The sequence below is a fragment of the Ascaphus truei genome, chromosome 2 (genome assembly GCF_040206685.1).
Source record: "Ascaphus truei isolate aAscTru1 chromosome 2, aAscTru1.hap1, whole genome shotgun sequence".
Classification (NCBI taxonomy): domain Eukaryota; kingdom Metazoa; phylum Chordata; class Amphibia; order Anura; family Ascaphidae; genus Ascaphus; species Ascaphus truei.
In genome coordinates this window covers 173,166,983-173,190,720 of record NC_134484.1, presented here as the reverse complement: position 1 = coordinate 173,190,720, position 23,738 = coordinate 173,166,983, and the positions used below count along the sequence as shown (strand labels likewise).

Sequence of the window (23,738 nt, the reverse complement as noted above, 5' to 3'; positions counted from 1 at the left end):
ATTTCATTTATAGAAAAAATCATGACCTAGTACCCTATTTTTTTAAAAACAGCAGTTCAAAGATTCATCCTCAAAAATACAACCTGTAGATTAAAATTCTAAGGGCTGAAATAGTTTTGATGTACATGAAGGACCAAAGAGCGCTTGTCCTGACATTGTGCATGCTGGGATATTGGGCATATTTGATTACCACTCTATACAATGACCAAAACTGTTTATTTATAAAATGTTTTACCAGGAAGTAATACATTGAGAATTACCTCTCGTTTTCAAGGGCACAGAGTTATGACAAGTACATGGTTCCAAATACATAGCCATTACATACATGGCTAAATACATCAGTGGCCATTTTAAGCATGATATCCTTTATATGTGAAATGTTTGAGGCTTCGCGATATCAGGGCAGGTAGGCTCTTTCTATTTTATACGTGGAGATCAACTTACCCAGAGAGAGCAATGTTTCTGAGGCTACTTTCTTGATTTCTTTATTGTCCGACTGACAGAGTGTGATCAGCATTTTAATGCTTTCAGTAGCCTACAAAGTAAACAAAAAAAGCTTGTTTTCATAATGACATTGTTATAATATAATAGCTACTGCGCTAAGCTTTTTGTATTAGTGATACCATTAAACTGATAACATTTTACACTTTTCCTATTCAGTGTTCGGTGGATCTCACAACTTTATACATTTTTTTTATATGTGCATATAACACAAAACAACAAAATAACGCTTCTGCATTACCAGTTTTCCCACTAAACCGGCAGTCAAGAATTGACCCAACATCAATAAAACGTGGATAGATACCTATCAATATTCTGCAATTTTCTCCTTAAGGAAGTGTAAGCATTTTCTCTGGTATTAATTTGCACTAGTACCAAGTGTATGAATCTTGTTATTTGAATTGCATGTATGTTTGACCAAAAAGGTTAGATGAAAAATTATTTGCACAGTATACAGTAATTTTTTTTTTGCGATTTTACAAATAGGTTCTAAAGATACTTGTTCACACACGCTCTTCCAACCGGGTACAAAACAGACAATGGATACATTGGGCTAGGTAATACACATCTCACAAAATCACAGGCTTTGAATTGGCAACGTGACCAAGTCGAATTCAAAACGTTTGTACAGTTAATAGCACATGGCATGAAGCACGTTGTTTTTACAAATCACTATATAGTGCCAACCACGTACACAGCAGTTTTACAGAACAGCTATTAGAATTAAGGGAACGATTGTGCAATATGGACATAACCGCATCCGCCATATACAGTAAACAGTGCGAGAAAGGAGTCTGTGCCCTACATACAGGAAGTGGTATATTGGCAATGGCAGACGTACAGAGACAGTAGGAGTGAGCATGAGGGCATTAGGTTTATAGTGCACAGCTAAGAGGGAAATGTTGGAGAGGGCTAATTGGCCATCATGTATTCCTGACTACGATCATGATATAAAACAGAAAGTGTTTTTGTAACTGTGTAGTTACCATGACCCGTATTGACAAAGCCAACATATTGTTATACTCTCTTTTTATAGAAAGGTTTTACTGAAAACATAAGGATTCAGGTGAGACATACATGGGGAAAGCAAAAGACAAGATGGAAGAGGTGATGAGGGAACTGCATGATTTAAGATGAGGTTAGAGGAAATTAGATTAAGTGGGAATATGCTAGGGTAGGAGACCCTGTATACGCTTCATGATTAAAAATAAAAGGGCATTCAGTTTTACAGCCTTTTCTAAAGTAGTACAGCTCTGGTCACTTTTGTGATCTGTGCAGCACAAGCAAAACACGAGTAGTAAGGACAGGCAACATCTTGCTTGATTGTGGGCAATGTTAGGAACTCACGCCGTCTGCTTAAAGCAGACCAAAGGTTGTAAAATGAAAGTTTCCCACGACTATCTTTCCCCCTTTCTGTACAGTAACCACGTGGTGGTGGATATACAGGAAAACCATGTTTTTTCCCCCCCTGTTAATGGTCTAACCAGAACCTTGTTTAACACCACAAAGAGGTAATTGCCTACAGGAACTACAGGAAAACAAATGACCTACTCTAGGTGATCAAGACAAAGAAGCCCAACAAATATGGAGAGAAGTAATGGCCGATATATACATATAGCTCAGTTGAAGTAAATTTTATATATTTGTTTATAGAAATATACATGTATATATACTGATGTTAATATACCATCTCATGTTAATTCTTCAATGACTTAAGGTATGACTGTACTTTGTCTTAGGGTAAATATTAAGTCATCTGTCATTCCACAGACAACAAAACGTTGGATACAATAAAAAAAACAGGACAAACGTCATTCATTTAAAAGTTGGTAGGCAATGAGTTCAAGCATCATATAATGCTGGAACCCAGGCTTCCTTTCATCATAATTTCTTAGAGCCAAGTGCTGTGATTTCTATTCGCTATGCACTTTGTCATCTGTAGAATTGTAAAATAAGTGGCATCAAAGGAAGATGCCAACGGGAGGTGATGTAGTGTCAAAAGTATCAAAGTACTACGGCTGCAGAACTAGGAGAAGAACAAGGCAAATATCCTGTATCTGTTATATCAAAGGAAAACAAATCCAATCGAAAGCAAAATTATTGATTTTTAATTTACACATATATATATATGTTTGTACATCTTACTAGCCATTAGGTTTTCTCCAAGTTCAGCAAATGGGGAAAAAAAAATATGACTAAAAACATCTGCAAATTGGGTCATGCACGGTGGCATTTTGAGGGTCTTTATCTCTGCTGCCTGTAAATTTCCGGAGGCCAGGTCAAAACTCTAACATTAAGATGCCCTCCAACCCTAACAATTATCAAAAATACTCTAGAAGTGAGCTAAAGCTTTGTTACACATTTTGAGTTGAGTGACATAATTTACAATAAATAAATAATCCAAATCAAAGTTATCAGTATAACAGTGTCTCTAAATTATGTTTCATGTCCTGCCTCCAACTAGAGGGGCTTGAAACATCAGCTTAGCTATATCTTCAGATGTCAACTTTGACTTGGAATTAATCAAATCCAATTTCAACATAATTGAGTAGGAAGTATTTGATTATTTATGTAGTGTGAGCTTGGAGTCTTGAATCTGTTCTATAGATTGATTAAGTACTTGGAGTTCCTTATTCTCTAAACCTGAAAAAGAGTGTGCAGCGTTAGACCAATTAAGAAACTACTGTAATTAGTAATACAATTAGAGTAGGACTACCTTTTACACATCGTAAAGTTGGGTATCTAAAACCCTTTGTACTCACAGTAACTCTTAAAAATAAACCTTAAAGTTAAAAAGATGAAGAAGAAAAACATGTAATTATAATGTGCCACCTATTCCTTATCCAACTAAGAAAGCATCAGCATATCTACCTCAATTTGAAAACAATAGCCTCCAAAGTGACATTGGAATGCTCCAATGGTTCTTCTGGAAATTATCCCACTCACAGGAAGCAATATCCAGTACGGAACCTGTCGAGTTGAATTTTCCAGCTGCCCAGAAGTATCTGTTTAAGTGCAGAAGGATATGGCACCAAACGGAAAAAGAGCCCATCCTATTGATGGTATGTGATGTACCATGTATTCATATTTTTTTTTTAACCTCAACAGAAAGTGTTTTTTTTCTTTTTCTTGGGGCAGGGCCACAAGGGGTGTCGAGAAGACTTTTTCCCCATTTAACCTTTACAGTGCCCTTATGATGTTCCATTTATGTCATGGACACTTTATCTAGGGGGTGATCTGGCCGAATTCTCTGATGGAGCGGCCAATGGAAATGGAAGTGGAGCCTCCTTCACTTCAGTTTCTGGCATACAGTGGTTAGTCCAATCCTGTGATTGCTCCAGTGATGGCATGACTTAGAAGTGCTAGTGGACCGGTGGCACTGTGATGCTGCTGGACCCCTGGCACTGTAAAGATTAAAGTACTAATATGTGCAAATCGACATTTTTTTTACTTTTTACATACTTTAAGAGAATGTAGAATATAAAGGGAAGCCCTTGGCAATCATACTGCAAACGATACTGAAATAAATGCAGTCAACAAGACGCAGGTTGCATCTTGAATGTGTGTCACAAACAAGTTTATTACTCATTTTATAGTGTTATCTACCTTATGTGTCTCTGCCCAGGAACAAACTCTATCCAACACTTGTTTTCTTTCTAGGAGCTTTCATGGGAAATTATAGCAGTTTGACATGACTACATGCTGGTCAGGGTCATCAGCACTCACCTGAAGGCATCTGAGAGCCATGCACGCAGCCTTCTGTAGATGCACTTTAGGCTGAGTTAGTGCTTCACAATAATAAAGCAGAGCCTGAAAAAAGCCACAAAGAAGACTGATACCGGCAAAGTGCAGTTAATTCCCAGATAACTTTATTTCACCGTTTTAGTCCCTTTATATTTAAATCATAATACAAATATAGATTACACATTCCTTTATTGTAAGTCACAGAAGTTTTTTGCCAAAATCTCCTCTGCTGCAAAATGTAGCTTTTTCTCCACCATGAACTGTGCATTGAAAAAGTATACAACTGTGATAACTTTTACTGTGATAAACCATTCTTCATAGTTTATATTTTGTGTACAGAACTTTTGAAACCTCATAGGTATCTTCTGCAAGTGCGGACTTGGCACCTGAAGAAACCTAGGAGGTTTTTTTTTTGACAGCTGTATATACTATAATTTCATCCATGAAGAACTGTGAAATTGGTTTGTTCAATGGAATCACACCTCACTTGAATGGCCACTAAAGTGTGCAAACACTTAGCTTTGTTTAATCAATCTATTTTACTGCTTCTCACAAGGTTTAATCTAACAGATCCACAGCCTCTACACTATAGAGTCTGCATTTAATTAACACCTACGGTACAGTACATTGCAACTAACTTTTAGGTAAAGGGTATTCAACAATCAATCACTTTTCATAGAGCAAGTGATACATTTTACAGCCCCCTACATTAAAAAAAGCAGATATGTGCTGAGATAAGATGTAAAAAAAATAATTAAAAATATAAAAAATATAAAATATAAAAGTGACTAGAAAATACAACCAACCAGAGCAGGTGGTAAAATGACAAAATAATTAATAATAAAATATTGTGCTTGCTACTGTATTAGTTACTTTTTAAAATAATACGTTTAATGAAATAAGATTATACAAGAATGTAAGATGAATGTAACAATTAAATACAAATAATATTAAAGTACCTTTTATGTATTTGCTTTTTTAATACCTTTTTTAACGTAACTATGCGGCTCCTGTTACTAATACGGTACATGCATATGAACATATGGATCTGAATTGTCTCTAAGAACTAAAGAGGAAACAGCTTAAGACTCACACTTCTAACTGAGTACTTAGTACACATTGCCTGCACTGATATTGGATATTGTACATGGACATCTAATGCATTTTATGTAGTCATACCCTCAGTGAGAAAGTATTAAAAACAAAAATATTGTCATGGGCATTGAACGTACATACAGCTTAGAGAAGGATTTAAATTGGAAGTCACGGTGCACAGCCAGGTACTGGTGAAAAATTGCAGTGGGAGCCACGACCAAGAATTGAATTAAAAAGTATTTATTGAGTGGTTAACACATGGGTAAGAGAGAAGCAGGTTAGAGACACCCCTCTAACGCGTTTCGTGCTGCAAAAGCACTTTGTCATTAGCCCTCTTTTCAGGAACTGGGGTTATTATCTATTGTCTATTATTAACCCTTACTTACCAATTTTTGGATGCACGGTTTTATATGGGAACTCATCTAGCTCTCATTATGCCAAAGTACATACAGCTTACACTCAAATAAAATAAAAAATACATTTAAATAGTTTGTACTGTTTATCTATTATAGAATACCTTTGATCTTATAGTATTTATATAATGACTTGCACGTACAATATGAAATGAACTGATTAGAAAATCGCTTAGCTTCCTAGATCCAACATACACAATCCCGCTTCAATATTTTGATCATTGTATGTTACATGATCAGAAACGATTACCCACCTTTTCTCTGAACTGACTTGATTTGGATGCCGCAGAGGAGAGCAGGGTCAATGCTTGATTGACATCGCTGTCGTTTTCAGTTAGGAGCAATGTCAACGCGGTCAGGATTTCCTGCCGGGCGGGCAAACCGCATGTAGCTAAATCCGGCATTTTCTGGAACAAAAAGGTATCCGTTGATGTCTGCAGCATCTGGACCGCCGAAGCTTCAATAAATGGAGAAGAGAAATGGAATGGTAATGTTATATACCACGTGCAAGGCCCGGAGTCATCACAACTACGACACAGAAAAGGAGGTATTTCTGGCAAAAAGAAAAAAATCAATATTTTTATGGAGCAAGTTATTAAAATTGTACAGCTAAAAATAACGCATGTTTTATCGTGTCCCAGAAAAATATCGGGAGTGGCAAAAAAATGACTAAGTACTGCAAATGTTGTCACTTTCCTGCAAGTCAAAAATGCCCAATATTTATTGGAAGCCAACAATTCTGCATGTTTTTTATCACCTACTCCAGGCTGGCATTAGCCGTATCTTGCCTACAGTATGTATATATTGGCCATTACATGCATAGGCAAGATAACCTAAATCAACATGGAATAGGTGATAAAATAATAACTACAACACATTTACATACATAAAGACAAGACTAGATACCGCATGCACACCGTGTCATTAAAACGGTACCTCAACTAAGCCGGCACATGAATAAGGCATAATAATTGTCAGCGGTGCTCCAGGGAAATAGAGATATGTGAGAACAAGCAAAAAAGAATCCCTAAGAAATCCATAAGGAGCACACGGGTTTAACAAAATATCATATAACGTTTATTTAATTCACATAGAGTGAATTACTACTCTATGTGGATTAAATAAACGTTATATGATATTTTGGTAAACCCGTGTGCTCCTTAGGGATTCTTTTTTTGCTTGTTCTCACATTTACATACATATTAACCCCTTAGTAGCCCACTAAGGCTATAAAGGGGTTAATAGGAACGGCCCAATCGGAAGGCCTGTAATCTAGTTTGCCCATAGGTGGCAGTCAGTGTACAGCACCGGGATATTGATGCAGGGCAAGGGAGCGTCGGTCAATGCCTGCAAGGGGCTCACAAGTAATGGGACAGATATATAGGTGAGTACACGCATCATAAAAAGCAAATACAGAAATACTTCACCAAAATCTGCAGACCGGGGAAGAAGACACAGCACATCCGGAAAGTGAATAATGTACGCGCACACGCACACACACACACACACCATTTTAAGTTATGGTGGGTAAAAAAGGCGACAGAAAACCTCCACCGTTAGCATATAGCCAATAAAGAATATCACTTGTGAGCACATTCACATGTCTTAGACAGGTCTGCAACACTGCCTTTCAACCATTATCACCTCGCATACAGTGCTCCCACTGCAGCAAGGTGACACATTGTGTGCTCATTTGCATGTCATCTCCCAGAATCCCTTGCTGCAGTGGGAGCACTGTATTCGAGGTGATAATGGATAATGGTTTGCAGACCTGTCTAAGACATGTGAATGTGCTCACAAGTGATATTCTTTATTGGATATATATATATATATATACACACAGTGGTTGACAATCACCAAAAAATCTACTCGCCACACAAAAAAATCTACTCGCCACACAAAAAAATCTACTCGCCACCTAGTAACAAACGTGTGCTGCTTGGGCCAATATTTACTCGCCCGGGGGTTAAATCCACTCGCCCGGGGCGAGCAAATGTATAGGTTTGTCGAACACTGTATATATATATATACACCCACATAATGGATGTGTGTATGGGACCCTTTTATGTTTTACAATTAATACCACCAAATCTGAATAATTAAATGTCAACCTTCCAATCGTGGTTCAGCTAATATCTATCAATTTTGCCTTTAAGTAGCAAAAGTCATCTCTGCATTTTCTACATACATGCACATAAAGAAACCTACATGCTGTAGACCTGCTCTGATTTTCAACATCTTTACAACCTCTCCTCTCTCTCCCACCTGTAATATTTCCTGCCCAGACTTGGTAACCACTCTATAGAACAGTACACTTTCATCAGCCTTAGACAAGTCAGCTCCTAACCACACAAGTTGCCCCTGACTACTTAAGTCGCAACCATAGTACACAAATTTTACCCGCTACCTCCAAAAGTGCAAACAAGCTGCTGAACGTTACTGGAGGAAATAACACTCTAAAGCTGATTTCCTCCACTATAAATTCCTACTCTCCTCCTATAATACTGCCTTTTCCATTGCCAAGCAAACCTACTTTCACACTAACCCTGTCCACGCCACCCTTCAACACCTATTTGCCACCTTTAACTCCATTCTCTGACCAACTGCACCTTTGCCCCCTTCCACCCTCACGGCCCAAGACTTTGCCACCTACTTCGCAGTTAAGATTGAGTCCATCAGACAAGATATTTCTTCATATCATGCTCCACACGCAACACATTCCTCCCTTCACACACCCAAGTCCGCTCTCATTTTACCCTGTAACTGAGCATGAGGTCTCCGTGCTGCTCTCATCCTCTCACCCTACAACCTGCTCCCTTGATCCTCGCCTTTATAACCTCTCTCTCATATCTCTGGCACATTCCATCTTCCTTTAAACATGCACTCATCACAGCCATTCTAAAGGAGCCTTCTTGATCCAGTCTCTTTGTCTATCTAGCGCCCTATCTCACCTTTGCCTCCAAGCAACTTGAACGGCTTGTACTGCATACAACCGCTTTACTCCCTTTCCTCCACGCTTGACTCTTGCCAATCTGGTTACCGCCCCTCTACACTCCATGACAGCACTGACAAAATTGGCGAACGACCTACTCACTGGCAGTTTTGATGAGAATACACTTTAAATGTAACTTCTAAGTTTAACATTTTAACGGTTATTGGACCTTATGACTTTGCTTCAGTTTGGAATTATATAATCTTTGTCAAACCACGATTGCCTAATCTGGATTGATTTCCGTCATCTTCAGTTATTGTCCTTAATATCACTGCTGCTCCTTCACTTCCTGTCACCCTGTCCCCCTGTCACCTGCATTATTACGTTTCACTTGTCTATCTGCGAAATGGTTTTATTTGCATTGCTAAGTACAGTATCGCCAATTTGCTTTCTTATCCTACACCTAAACCTAATTTATTTTCTGGACCTCTTCATCTCTGCTATTTTGAAAACGTTAATAACGTTTAAAAAACAAAACAGGTTTAACCCATTGAATGCCGGAGGGGCCGCAGCACTAGAGTGCCATGGCCCCTGCGGCACAGCGCAGTCACGTGATCGCGTTCGGACGCAATCATGTGACCGTAGCCGCCCTTAAAGAGGTAATCCAAGCATCTTAAATGTATTAATTTTTTTGTTTGTTTTAATGTACGCAGCCTTTGATTATCTTTATTGAAAACTCTCTATGGCAGCTCTGCTTTGAAACTACCGGTTAGCACCCCCCCCCCCTTTTGTGGTTTTGTTTATGTGACCCGCAGTGTGTGCATATTTCTCATCGTTTATTGAAAACTCATTATCTAAGCTGCTGATCGATTGGTTCTCCCATGATCGACCAGCTAAAGCCTGTTTCATAGGGTTCACTAAATGGCTGCCTTTCAGTTTCAAATCAATCCTTCCGTCAGTGTAACTCAGCAGTGACAATGTATCCTTATATTACTAGGATAACATTATCTATTGTTACAGTTTGCAGCTAAAACTGCTGGGAATATTGGCAACAAACTATCACAAAGTGTTGCAAATATCTTGCACTGCTGGGGAGGTGGGCTAAAACCTGCTATAGAAATCAAAAAGATGCTCAGTATATTAAAACTCATTAAAAATGGCAGTATGTATTACCTAATAGTGCAGAACTGATTATTATTAAAAAACAAAAAAACAAAAAAAACTCACACATGCAGGATATTGCTTGGATTGTTCCTTTAACCTGAAAACAGAAGACTCTTTTGTTTCTGTTCACTTCAGATGACGTCCTGAGCTCCATGGGAATGCAGGACGCGATCCAAGCAGAAAAGAATCCCTTTAAGGGTATGACATAGCCACTATGTCATGGGGCCCCTGAACGCCAGACCCCATGAAGTAGTGACTGTCTTGGGACACCCCAAGGGCTAAAAGAGTGGCTCAGTGAGGAAAATTATGGACTGCAAACAATGACAGTGCCTTGGCAGAAGGGGAGCCTTGTTCAAATCCCCTTGTGGGCTACTGTATGTGTGACCTTCGGTAAGTCACTTATCTCCCTGTGTCTCAAACACAGAAGCATAGATTGCAAGCTTATCAGATCAGGGACTGTGCCTGAGAAAATGATATGTACAACTCTGCATACCGTGCATAATATTTTACCCGTACAGCACTTTTATTGCCACTGGGGGAAAAGCTGTTTAGGAAATGAAGTTGTTATTAATACATATAAATCAAGTAAACTATCATTCTATGACAGAGAAACATATATTTTCAAAATAAATTAATAGAAAGTTAAAAAAAATATATATACATGTTTTACCTTCTTTAGCAAGTTGAATCAAGTAGTTTTCAAGGTCGGTGATATTATAGCTGGTTAGAAAGTCATAATACTGGAAAATTGTAATGGTGTCTGAAGACAAGCTAGTAGACAGCGTGTTGTCTCGTCTGTCCAGAATCTGAGCTATCAGCGTTCTTAAAACTATAAACACAAAGACATAAAGACGTCACTGTCAGCTCTGCCTAGGACAGTACTGATATCACTTAGCTACAAACAATTAATACAGTTACATTTATTACAAGTAATTAATGACACACACACACACACACACACACACACACACACACACACACACACACACACACACACACACACACACACACACACACACACACACACACACACACACACACACACACACACACACACACACTTTAGGATAACAATTAGAATCTAGAATAACTTTCACAGGGAAATGTATATATTAAGGCAAATGTGGTGCAATTCTGGGGCAAAATATCTGCACTCCATGTATCAAAAAAAAAAATCACATTGAAAACAATAAGATTTTTTTCTTTGATACAGATATTTTGCACCAGATGTTCTCCACTTTTGTCTTGATACACAAACACAGTGTATCTAGCTATACACATTGTACTGTGCCTCTGTGCAATATGTGGGAACGTTATAAATAAATACCTAATTTAAATGTAAACAAAAGCCTACTAATTAAATGACTAAACTATAGGTATTATTGTAGTGATTTGGTTCTATTAACTATTTCATGACCAGAAAAAAAAATACCAGGCAAATTTGCAAGAATGGAGACAATTCCAATAGCTCCCTGTAGGATTCAAAAAGTGGCGTCTACCAGTTCCCACATGTACAGAAATTGGAATAAATGAATTTATTTTGAGGGAGAAATTGAGTGGTCGTATCAGCTCTCTGTTTGGATGAACCTGCTCCTCCTTTTTGTTACTTCCTCTTCAAATGCCTCAGATATTGTAAGCACCTCTCAGCTGGGGCTTGTTTTAACTGCAGAAGTATATCTGCACTGCTACATACTTACTGTTGTTTCCAGCGGTGGATTTCCAAATTCGCCACCTCCGTTCGGCCGCCCTGCTTCCCCTTCAGAATCCAGCGTCAACTGACGCCGCGGACGTCACCAACGTGACATCGCACGGCGTCATGTTACCATGGTAATGCGACGTCATGGCGTCGCAACATCACTGTTGCCATGGCAACGAGATGCCGTGTGACGTCGTCTGTGACGTCCGTGGCGTCATTTGAGCTCGATTTTGAAGAAGCAGCAGGGCGGCCTGCACAGGTAAATAAGTCTCTTCCCATTAGGTCCAATAGGCCGAGAGTGCGGCAAATGCAAATGGGGGCGAAAATTTTTGCCGCCCCCAAATTTTGCCAGCCTGACCAATCGGTTGACACCAGTCAATCTTCTTAAGTGCCCAGCTGTTCATTTCTGGACCAGGACCAGCACCTGGTGACGTTATCCTCCTAGACATTTTCTCTTTTATTCCCCATTTCTACCTCTTATTGGACTCTTACTGTACATTTATATAAGTGCCAAGAATCCTCTACATCATTATGGAATATCGAGGCCCCATATGAGTACCATCCTGCTGAGATAATATATCTCTCAATGCGCTATTTCTAGCTACACTTGTGAGAGTGCTATTTTAGAATCTCTATTTTTGATAATAAATGTCTACACAGATTTATGCTACAGTATGTGGCACACGCTTTTTTTCTCTTTTTTTCAATAGATTCAGTTGGATGTGGTTCATTCTCTCAGAAGCTGCGGAAACATTACGGAACTTTATATCCTTTTAAAAATATATATTTTGATTCAATTATGGACTTTACTATGGACACTTTACATCATCACTATATTTCATAGTTTATTTATATTTTAAATGTTCTAATTGTTACATTCACATGTGCACTTGTATTTATGTTTGTCATTGGTTGACAACATCATGTCACTGATTACACATTTGTAATTTTTCACACTGATTCCTTACTTACATCAATATTGTGTCACTTTAGTATGTGTCACTTATTAGCAAGCGTTAACTTTTCTTGCTTCTATATATATGCGTAATTGTATTTTTTTTCAATATTTTATTGCTTGGAGGTGTAACTGTATTTTGGCCAATAGCCATATTAGCCACCTTTGGCTAGTAGGGTTAACGGACAGTACTGTAGAGAGGTGCTAGGTTTGTTGGGGGGTTGGGTTATGGGTGTAGGTTCTCTGGAGAGGAAGGTTAGGCCACCGGGAGGGTCAAGAGGATGGTTATCCCCTTGTAGGCCATAGTAGTTGTACTTCTATGCAATATAATGAGTAGGAAGGTAGTTGGGGTATTTGTATTAATCCCTTGGCTACCTTCATGGCCACTGGCTTAGAATGGGTTAATACATAATTTCTTTTAAAGGCAGATGTCAGGTATACTGTATATTGGATTGCAATAGATACCTGGCATCTTCGTTAGAATATGTCTATTGCAGGCCATAATGCATGCCTTCATGGCCACTATAGCTTCCAAGGGGTTAATACACTGGGTACATTCTTTGTCTGGAAGCACCTAACGCCTGCTATAACCATGACGTGAAAGTCCCAGGTTAACTTAGTGAGGTTGTCCACATCTCTTTTGCATATCTTCCACACTTATGGCCGTTAAAGTTAATGCCGGGCCACCTTAGCAGCAAGACAGGTCTTCACGCTGCATTAGAGAGCTTCCAATAGCCCCATTGGCACTTAATGAGATGTTAACTTAAGTTAACATCTCATTAAGTCAATAACAGAGCTTTTTGGATCTGCCCGATCTTTCTCTGAAATATGCTGCCCTCCTGAACTTTCTTGAAACCTTTTATGCATTTGAATTTCAATCATATATCCCCCCCCTCCCTTTTTCTTCTATCCTCTAACCAGGGGTGCTCAACTCCAGTCCTCAAGGGCCACCATCCTCACACTGACGAAACCCCAAAGGTCGAAACAGCTGTCTGTGGGTAGGTTTACTGGCTATACACTTCTTTAACCCAGGCTATGCTGAAAAGCTGTGTAATACAGCAGGCATAAGCCTATCGGACTCCATGTGTGCCCTTTTGCATGTCATTTCCCAGAATCCCTAGCTGCAGTAGAAGTACTGTATGCTAAGGGATGTTCTATAGAGGCAGTGAGCGTGGAACCGGCCGACAGGGGAGAAGATGGGGAAAATAAAGATTTTGCGCTGCTACCGCCGCTGAAATGTATGTATATGTATGTGTGTATGTGTGTGTGTGTATGTGTGTATGTATGTATGTATCCTTATGTATGTATGTACAATGTTAATAAATAATTTATTCTTACCAACGTATTTATTTATTATAAACGTATTTATAACACACAATCTACACATATACACACATATATATATATGTATATATATGTACAGTGTTCGACAAACCTATACATTTGCTCGCCCCGGGCGAGTGGATTTAACCCCCGGGCGAGTAAATATTGGCCCAAGCAGCACACGTTTGGTACTAGGTGGCGAGTAGATTTTTTTGTGTGGCGAGTAGATTTGTTGGTGATTTGTCAACCACTGTGTGTGGTACATATGTATATATACATATACTGTGTTCGACAAACCTATACATTTGCTCGCCCCGGGCACACGTTTGGTACTAGGTGGCGAGTAGATTTTTTTGGGATTTGTCAACCACTATATATATATATATATATATATATATATATATATATATATATATATATACATACACATTCACACACACACACACACACACACACACAGTACCTCGCTGTGTCGCTCACAGCATACACAGACAAAGTGTGCGGCACGTGCATGCGCGTTCGCAGAGGCACGCGCGCGCGCGCACGGCCGCACACACTATATTACGGGCCTAAGAGATAAAGGGGATAGGCAGGTTGTAGACCCGTCTGAGACTAGTGAATGTGCTCACAAGCGATATTTTTATTTGCTGTGCACTGTTTCAATGGAGGGTTTTTGTTACTTTTTTTTTACCCACCATAACTTACCAAAGATAAAGAACACAAGTATATCTGTAAGTCTTTCGCAGGTTCCCCAAACCTGCTTCATCTATCCCTTTCATGTCCTACAGTGGCTATGTCAATTTTAGCTTCTTATTCGTTTTTACATGGACTCTCTAGAGCTTTTACTTACTGCATAACACAGCTTTTAAAGCTAAACTTGAAATTGGAAAAACAAAACCAGTGAACCCACAGAAACACGAGCCACTGCATATGCAAACAAAGACATAGATTTTTTCATTTTTTTGTGTAGTGCTGCAGTCATATTTTATATGTATTTAATTCAGAGACTGCACATGACCCTAGCACTGATGTGACATACACACACACACACACAAAAGACAGACATGTGTAGACTTCGCGGCATAAAGTCAGTTGGTAACAGAAGCACAGAGTATTATTATGTTTGTACCTGTCTCTGCAAGCCCTGGGCACTCCTCGTTCACTGTTCGACCAAAACTCACATCCAGCTGTTTCATCATCCTTTCAGCAGAAGTATGGTATGTGTGCGCTGGCGTGGAGCATTTTACCCAGAAAGATAACAGTGCCTGCATGTTATGGAATCCAGGGATAACTGGTAAAGAATAAATATGCATTTTAACATCCTATTATTTCTCCAGGAATATTCCCTCCCTTGCCTAACACAGGGAGACTGCTGGTTGGAACCACCCCTAAATAGATGTCTGTGTATTGCTACTTTAAAATACATCACTGGTATGCATAAAGAACCTATAAAATGACAGATGGGTTACTCTACTGAGATGCATATCATTTTCGCTCTGATTTTTAAGGGGCAATCGCTCATAGGACCACAATGCATTAATGGCAGTGCCATCTTTAAAGCAGCAAAATGTAAAATCTTATGAGGGTAAAAAAAAAAAAAAAAAAAAAAAAAAAAAAAAAAATCGGTTCTGTAGTAATAGAAGAAATAGATAATACTTACGGTATTTAAAAATACAGTATATATTATTCAAATCTTAATGCCATTTTTTTATTAGTTTTAAGGTATCCTTTGATTTCTATAGCAGGTTTTTGCCCACCTCCCAAGCAGTGCAAGATATTTGCAACACTTTCCTGTTTGTGTCAATATTCTCAGCAGTTTGAGCTGCAAACTGTAATAGATAATGTTACCTTAGTAATATCAGGATACATTGTAGCTGCTGAGTTACACTGACTGAAGCAGCCATTATGTTAGTCACACAATCAGGATTTTTACAGATTTATGAGAGAAGCACCAAATGATTGCCAGCTTAGATAAGAATGTAGAATTATACATTGTAAAATACGTTACATATACAAATAAGAAAAAAAATAAAAAGGAAGAATGCTCTAAGGGATTATATCAGGGTGATTGATACCTTTATTTTACCGAAATCTGACACCTATAAGTATATTTAAATAGTTGTTTTGAAATTAGAATGCAAACATGGTGAGCTGAAACTTGGAAGCGGTTTGATTTCCTTTGGCTGCTCCCTATTGTCTGATGTCACTAGGGGTGTGTGAACTGTTTGCAAAAGTTCACAAACTCGGCGAAATTTGCATTTTTTCCTCAAAATGAATTCAACCGAAATACACTTGCTGTGTTTAATGACCTTGATGTGCAAGGTCAAATGACCAGTGTGCAAGTCACATTGGTCATGTGACCTTTAATAAAATGTTAATTTATATATATTACGGATACACTTTGCCAAAGTAGACAAATGTGACCATTTTAGCAAAATGTCATACTTTTTGAAAAAAGGTAACATTTTGCAAAATGTTTTAACAAAAAAAAAAAAAAATCCTTCAGTGAAAATGTCAGTGTTGAGCAGAAAGCTTTAGCTAGAAGTGAAGCCTAATATTTGCATTTGCCATTTATCTTAGCTTCTTCACAGTGACAAATGAGCCATTTCCCTTCCTGTCCAGCATAATGTACTGTCAGACAGGTCCCAATTACCTTTGCCACCAAGTTTTAAGGCACGGGAGAATTTGAAGCCACTCTTGTATTTATATTCTATAAACAAAAGAATAATTTCACAATCCTTGGTTTCTGGATGAGCATTGCTTTCAAAACATGGACTGATACCGAAGCTCTGTAATCTTCACCCCATTATGCTTATTAGGGCATCACATGTATTAAAATGTAATACAGGTAGAGAGATGTGGGAAATAATAGTTTTCACCAAAGTTCACCAACTAGTCCAGATTTGCTCTTTTTTTTTTGCTAACATTTTTGCTTAAATCAGCAAGCTTCACCATAATTCATCAAGCATGAAATATGCAATGCATCTGTCCCTTTATATTCTGCTATTTACTGCCAGTTGTCGAAATTTGGAGAAATTGTCAAAAAAATAAATAGCAAAATTGGCAATATTGAGCTCATTTTGTCACCTATTGCAAAAGGCAAGCACGTTTAGAACATGTGCGAAAAATTCGACAAAACACTTTGAAAAATATTTGCACACCTCTTATTCCAGCCAAGTTAGACTCTGAAAAAATTGTCGGTAACATACTGACCCAAATTTACCAAGCAGTGTTTATACCATAACACAGAGTCCGCTGCTGGAATGCACCTTAAACCGAAATGCCATGTAGTGCAATACCTATCTATACAGTAGGCAACTGTGCACACCAACATGAGTGCCCCCTTTTACTGTGTTTTATATCATGAATACATATACATGATAATGGTGAAAAGCAGGGTTGCAGACCTGTCTAAGACAAACCAGCAAGTGGTTTGAGCAAACCAACAAATGCCAGCAACCAACCTCACACTGATGATACCCATCAAGGTTGAAACATGTCTGTGAGTGGGTTTACTGACTTTGCATCTCCCAAGCCCTTGCTTAAAAGCTGTGTCTAAAGCAGCATGCATTGGCTAAGGCCTCAGCCATGGTTCTGGCGGGCGGGCGGAGGCGTGCTGAAGCTCAGGGAAAGCGGGTGCTTTCCCTGGCCTTAGACAGCGCACCGTCCGGGGGCGTGTCGGCGGGCGGGACAGTGATGTCACGGAGCTGGTTCACCCTCATTGTGCGAACCGCTTACGTGACCGGCCCTGTGCGCTGGCAAGCGGGAAAAGTAAAATTTCCCTAAGACCTACGCGTCCGCAAGCGCGCGGAAGCGTAGGCGAGCCCCTACTAAAGCCGCTTTCATTGCGGCTGTAGGGGCTCAGTGCCGAGCGGAAGCGCGCTGCCCACGGACACGGCCTAAGGGTTGTTCATGTAATGTGAGCTTGAGATAAAAGGTGGCACTGTGTGCTCATTTGCATGTCATTTCCCAGAATCCCTTGCTGCAGTGGAAGTGCTGTGTGCTGGGCGATAATGGTGAAAGACAGGGTTGCAGACCTGTCTAAGACATGCAAATGACTATACAGTAATTCCTGCACTCTATTAACCTACCAGCTCTTGATTCCACTTTACGCTCCTCCCTCTCCTCTCTCAGTTCCGCTTCAGACCCTGACAACCTGGTCAGGAACTACAACTCTGCCTTATCTTCCTCTCTTGATCTTCATGCCCCACTTTCTCTCTGCCGTCCTCGCCCTTCTAACCCCAGACCCTGGCTAAACTCCCACACACGCATGCTGCGTTCCTCCACTCGTTCCTCTGAACGCCTCTGGAGGAAATCTCATACGCTCGCAGACTTCATTCACTACAAATTTATGCTATCCTGTTTCAACTCTGCCCTCTTTCAGGCTAAACAAACCTACTTTTCATCACTAATCAACACACACAAGTCTAACCCACGCCGTCTCTTTTCTGTCTTTGACTCTCTACTCAGACCACCCTCAGCTGCCTCCTCTTCTTCATCCATCTCACCTCAGGACTTTGCTGACTTTTTTAAGAAAAAGGTGGAGTCCATACGGCAGAACATCCCATCTGTTGCCTCCTCCCATCCCACAATGCTTCCCAACTCTCCTCCTGTCTTTCTTGACTCTTTTTCTGCTATCTCGGAGGAGGATGTATCACTGCTGATCTCCTCTTCGCCCTCTACCACTTGCCCACTTGACCCCATTCCCTCCCATCTCCTAAAACCTCTTGCTCCTTCTATAATCCCTATGCTCACACAGATCTTTAACTCTTCCCTCTACTCTGGTACCTTTCCTTCATCCTTCAAGCATGCAACCGTTATACCATTACTCAAAAACAGCAAGCTTGACCCTACCTGTCCTTCTAACTATCGACCTGTCTCCCTCCTGCCTTTTGCCTCCAAACTCCTTGAACGTCTTGTATTCTCTCGATTGCTACACTTTCTCAACACCTATTCTGTACTAGACCCTCTACAATCTGGCTTCCGCACTGCTCACTCTACTGAAACAGCCCTCACTAAAATAACTGACGACCTCCACGCTGCCAAAGACAGAGGTCATTACACTCTGCTCATATTACTCGACCTCTCTGCAGCATTCGACACCGTGGACCACCCTCTTCTCCTTCACATTCTCCATACTCTTGGTATTCGGAACAAAGCTTTATCCTGGATCTCCTCTTACCTCTCCCATCGTACCTTCAGTGTCTCTTTTGCTAACACCTCCTCCTCCTCTATTGATCTCTCTGTGGGGGTACCCCAGGGCTCTGTCCTGGGACCCCTTCTCTTTTCTCTCTACACACTCTCTCTAGGTGACCTAATCACATCTTTTGGGTTTAAATATCACCTCTATGCTGACGACACACAAATTTACCTTTCAACCCCTGACCTTACACCTGCTATACAGACCAAAGTTTCTGAATGCCTCTCTGGAATATCATCCTGGATGGCCATCCGCCGACTGAAACTTAACATGGCAAAAACAGAGCTCCTTATACTACCTCCCAAACCTGGCCCTACTACATCCTTCCACATTGCTATTGGAAATACGATCATTCACCCAGTAGCCCAAGCACGCTGCCTAGGGGTCACACTTGATTCCTCTCTCTCATTCTCCTCTCATATTCAAAACGTTTCTAAAACTTGTCGCTTTTTCCTCCGCAATATCACAAAGATACGCCCTTTCCTCTGTTACTCAACTGCTAAAACTCTGACTCAGGCCCTCATTCTCTCACGTCTCGATTACTGCAACCTCCTGCTGTCCGGCCTTCCTACCTCTCACCTGTCTCCCCTACAATCTATCCTAAACACTGCTGCCAGAATCACTCTACTCTTTCCTAAATCTGTCTCAGCGTCTCCCCTGCTGAAATCCCTCTCCTGGCTTCCGATTAAATCGCGTATCTCACACTCAATTCTACTGATCACTTTTAAAGCTTTACATTCTTCTGCCCCTCATTATATCTCAGCCCTAAATTCTCGCTATGCACCATCACGACTCTTGCGTTCTTCTCAAGGATGTCTTCTTTCTACCCCCTTTGTATCTAAAGCTCTCTCCCGCCTTAAACCTTTCTCACTTTCTGCCCCACACCTCTGGAATGCTCTTCCCCTCAATACCCGACTAGCCCCCTCGCTATCCACCTTTAAGACCCACCTTAAGACACATCTGCTTAAAGAAGCATATGAGTAGCACTGGATAATCATGGACACATGACACAAAGCTTGGCCTCCTGCAGACGCACTTACTAGTATTCCCTCCTACTGTCTCTGTACGTTCTCCCTACCTACCAATTAGATTGTAAGCTCCTCGGAGCAGGGACTCCTTCCTTAATGTTACTTTTACAGTATGTCTGAAGCACTTATTCCCATGATGTGTTATTTATATTTGTTATTTGTTATTTATATGACATGTATTACTACTGTGAAGCGCTATGTACATTTTATGGCGCTATACAAATAAAGACATACATACATACATTTACAGTTGCGATATGCTTTACTGTGGAGGGTTTTTGTCACTTTTTTTACCCACCATAACCTTAATAAGTGTGGTACACACACACACACACACACACACACACACACACACACACACACACACACACACACACACACACACACTTTTGAACCTAATCTATAAAAACTGTGTAACACTAGAAAATGCCAACATGCTGACAAAAGTGCAGTCTATATATGTCTGTACAGAGGAAAGAATATTCTGTCTCTGATTTTGGATGACTAATTACTGCTTTCAGCTTCTTCACCTTTTCATTGATTCCTGAGCCCATGGACCTGGCTCACATACCTTTTTAGGAACAGTTCTGAAACATTTCACATGCCTGTGTATTTGTTTAGCAACCATTCATGTTTGGGTAGGATTATAAAGCACAAAAGCGCTATTGATAAGCAAATCAGCAGCTACTTTTGTTGTGAAACTGAGCATGGAAATCCTGTGACAGAAAAGAGTCGCCGAAAGCCAGGAAACAGCCGCAGGTTATGATCAGAAGAACCATATCACTAAACGCAACAAGTCTGCCGCTAAGTAGCCCGCCTTGCATGTGATGGGACAGAGCTCTGCAAACACACATCTCTCAAATACAGTTTCCTGCCGAAATCTGTAGATCAGTAAGCTGAACTTTCTGACAACATCACATGAGCTATATTAAAGCTGCAGTTCAAGCTGCCATTTTAAAAAGTATATACTTTTCCCCATTCAATATGTGCATCTGCATACTGACAACTGATTAGCTAAGCTGCAGATCGATCCGTTCTCCTGTAATCGACTCTAATAGATTGCTTGCTCAGGGTTATTTAATTCAGTTCTTGCACGGCATTATGGGAAATGTAGTTCCTAGAATATGATTGACTGGGCAGTTACTAGATACAATTGGTGCACTGCTAGAGAAAGGGCGGGACTCAAGAGCCAGAGCCTATCAGAAGGGGAAGGGAGCTGTCACTTTGGAAATACTTCCTACATTAGAAACATTAAAAATGTCTTTAAAACATTTTTTTTTACATTTTAAATGCTACAAGTATTTTCTCATAGTACAGAACTGATTTATTAAAAACAAAACAAACAAAAAAAAAACACATGTAAGGTATTGCTTGAACTGCAGCTTTCAAAGCTTTACAAAGATATAAGCAATAACAGCTTCTACCCATTCTATGTATAGCTGTTGTATATTGCAATTGAGGAACCGAATTCTACTCCCTATAGCCACATTAGAGGTACAACTAATAAGGGTTTAATGTTTGGAGGGATGTGGTGTTTGTGAGCAAAAAGTGATCGTAGCTTATGTTGCAAGCATAAAAGAAGAGTCTTAGTCACCTCGTCACATTATAATTTAATGACGGTGCCATATCAGGAGCCAAGCCTGCTCAATTAGTTTGCAGCTGCTGCTATCTTCTGTAGGGGAGATTAACGCTCTGTAGACTGGAAAGCACACTTACTGCACTGTTCCAGTCCCTAGAAACAGTGATTGTATCCATGGGCGTCCGCAGAAATGTTTTCAGGGGGGGCATAATTTTAACTAGACAGAGAGAGAGAGTGGGTGTGGGGGTGTGTGGGTGACGGGGTGGGTGACTGATACTTGGGTGGGTGGGTGACTGACTGACTCGTGTGTAACTGACACTTGGGTGGGTGACTGACTGACTGTGGGTTGGTGTCTGTATTCATTCACAGACAGACAGACACAAACACACACACTCTCCCTCTCCCTCTCAGTCTCTCTCTCCCTCTCAGTCTCTCCCTCTCAGTCTCTCCGTCTCTCCCTCTCAGTCTCTCCCTCTCAGTCTCTCCCTCTCACTCTCTCAGACTCTCCCTCTCACTCTCACTCTCTCAGACTCTCCCTCTCACTCTCACTCTCTCAGACTCTCCCTCTCACTCTCTCAGACTCTCCCTCTCACTCTCTCAGACTCTCCCTCTCACTCTCACTCTCTCAGACTCTCCCTCTCACTCTCTCAGACTCTCCCTCTCACTCTCACTCTCTCAGACTCTCCCTCTCACTCTCACTCTCTCAGACTCTCCCTCTCACTCTCTCAGACTCTCCCTCTCACTCTCACTCTCTCAGACTCTCCCTCTCACTCTCTCAGACTCTCCCTCTCACTCTCTCAGACTCTCCCTCTCACTCTCTCAGACTCTCCCTCTCACTCTCTCAGACTCTCCCTCTCCCTCTCTCAGACTCTCCCTCTCTCAGACTCTCCCTCTCTCAGACTCTCCCTCTCTCAGACTCTCCCTCTCTCAGACTCTCCCTCTCTCAGACTCTCCCTCTCTCCCTCTCTCAAGGGTGACCAGACAGCCACACACACCAGACAGCCACACACACACACCAGACAGCCACACACACACACACACACACACACACACACACACACACACACACACACACACACACACACACACACACACACACACACACCAGACAGCCACACAGCCACACACCAGACAGACACACACACAGCCTCAGACACACACACACACAAACACACACACAGCCTCAGACACACACACACACACACACACACACACACACACACACACACACACACACACACACACACACACACACGCAGCCTCAGACACACACACACACACACACACACACAGCCTCAGACACACACACACACACACACACACACACACACACACACACACACACACACACACACACACACACACACACACACACACACACACACACACACACACACACACACACACACACACACACACACGCAGCCTCAGACACACACACACACACACACACACACACACACACACACACACACACACACACACACACACACACACACACACACACACACACAGCCTCAGACACACACACACAGCCTCAGACACACACACACACACGCAGCCTCAGACACACACACACACACAGCCTCAGACACACACACACACACACACAGCCTCAGACACACACACACACACGCCTCAGACAGACACACACACACACACGCCTCAGACAGACACACACACACACAAAGTGGAGCAAGAGATGCAGCGCCGGATGTAAGTGCCTGGGGACGGGAGGAGGGGGGGGGGAAGGCCGGCGATCCGACCAGCCAGAAGTGCATCACCACTACCCGCCCCCGCGCTCATCTTCCACACCAAGGGGACGGGGGATGGGAGCACCAGGACAGGAGGGAGCGGAGCACCAGGACAGGAGGGAGCACCAGGACAGGAGGGAGCGGAGCACCAGGGCAGGAGGGAGCACCAGGACAGGAGGGAGCGGAGCACCAGGGCAGGAGGGAGCACCAGGGCAGGAGGGAGCGGAGCACCAGGACAGGAGGGAGCACCAGGACAGGAGGGAGCGGAGCACCAGGACAGGAGGGAGCACCAGGACAGGAGGGAGCGGAGCACCAGGACAGGAGGGAGCACCAGGACAGGAGGGAGCGGAGCAC

The 23,738-nt window shown here is 41.3% G+C and overlaps 1 protein-coding gene across 4 annotated transcripts in view; it reads right to left on the bottom strand.

The window, feature by feature from the left end:
• RIPOR2 (RHO family interacting cell polarization regulator 2) overlaps positions 1–23,738 on the bottom strand; it is a 141,083-nt gene that overhangs the window by 3,095 nt on the left and 114,250 nt on the right. For all 4 annotated transcript variants that reach the window (XM_075585570.1, XM_075585568.1, XM_075585571.1 and 1 more), the window contains 5 exons: positions 14,953–15,114; positions 10,520–10,678; positions 6,008–6,210; positions 4,228–4,311; positions 445–535 (listed from right to left, as the gene is read on the bottom strand). In XM_075585570.1, coding sequence (XP_075441685.1) covers positions 445–535; positions 4,228–4,311; positions 6,008–6,210; positions 10,520–10,678; positions 14,953–15,114 — 699 coding nt within the window. The remainder of the gene's footprint in view (positions 1–444; positions 536–4,227; positions 4,312–6,007; positions 6,211–10,519; positions 10,679–14,952; positions 15,115–23,738) is intronic.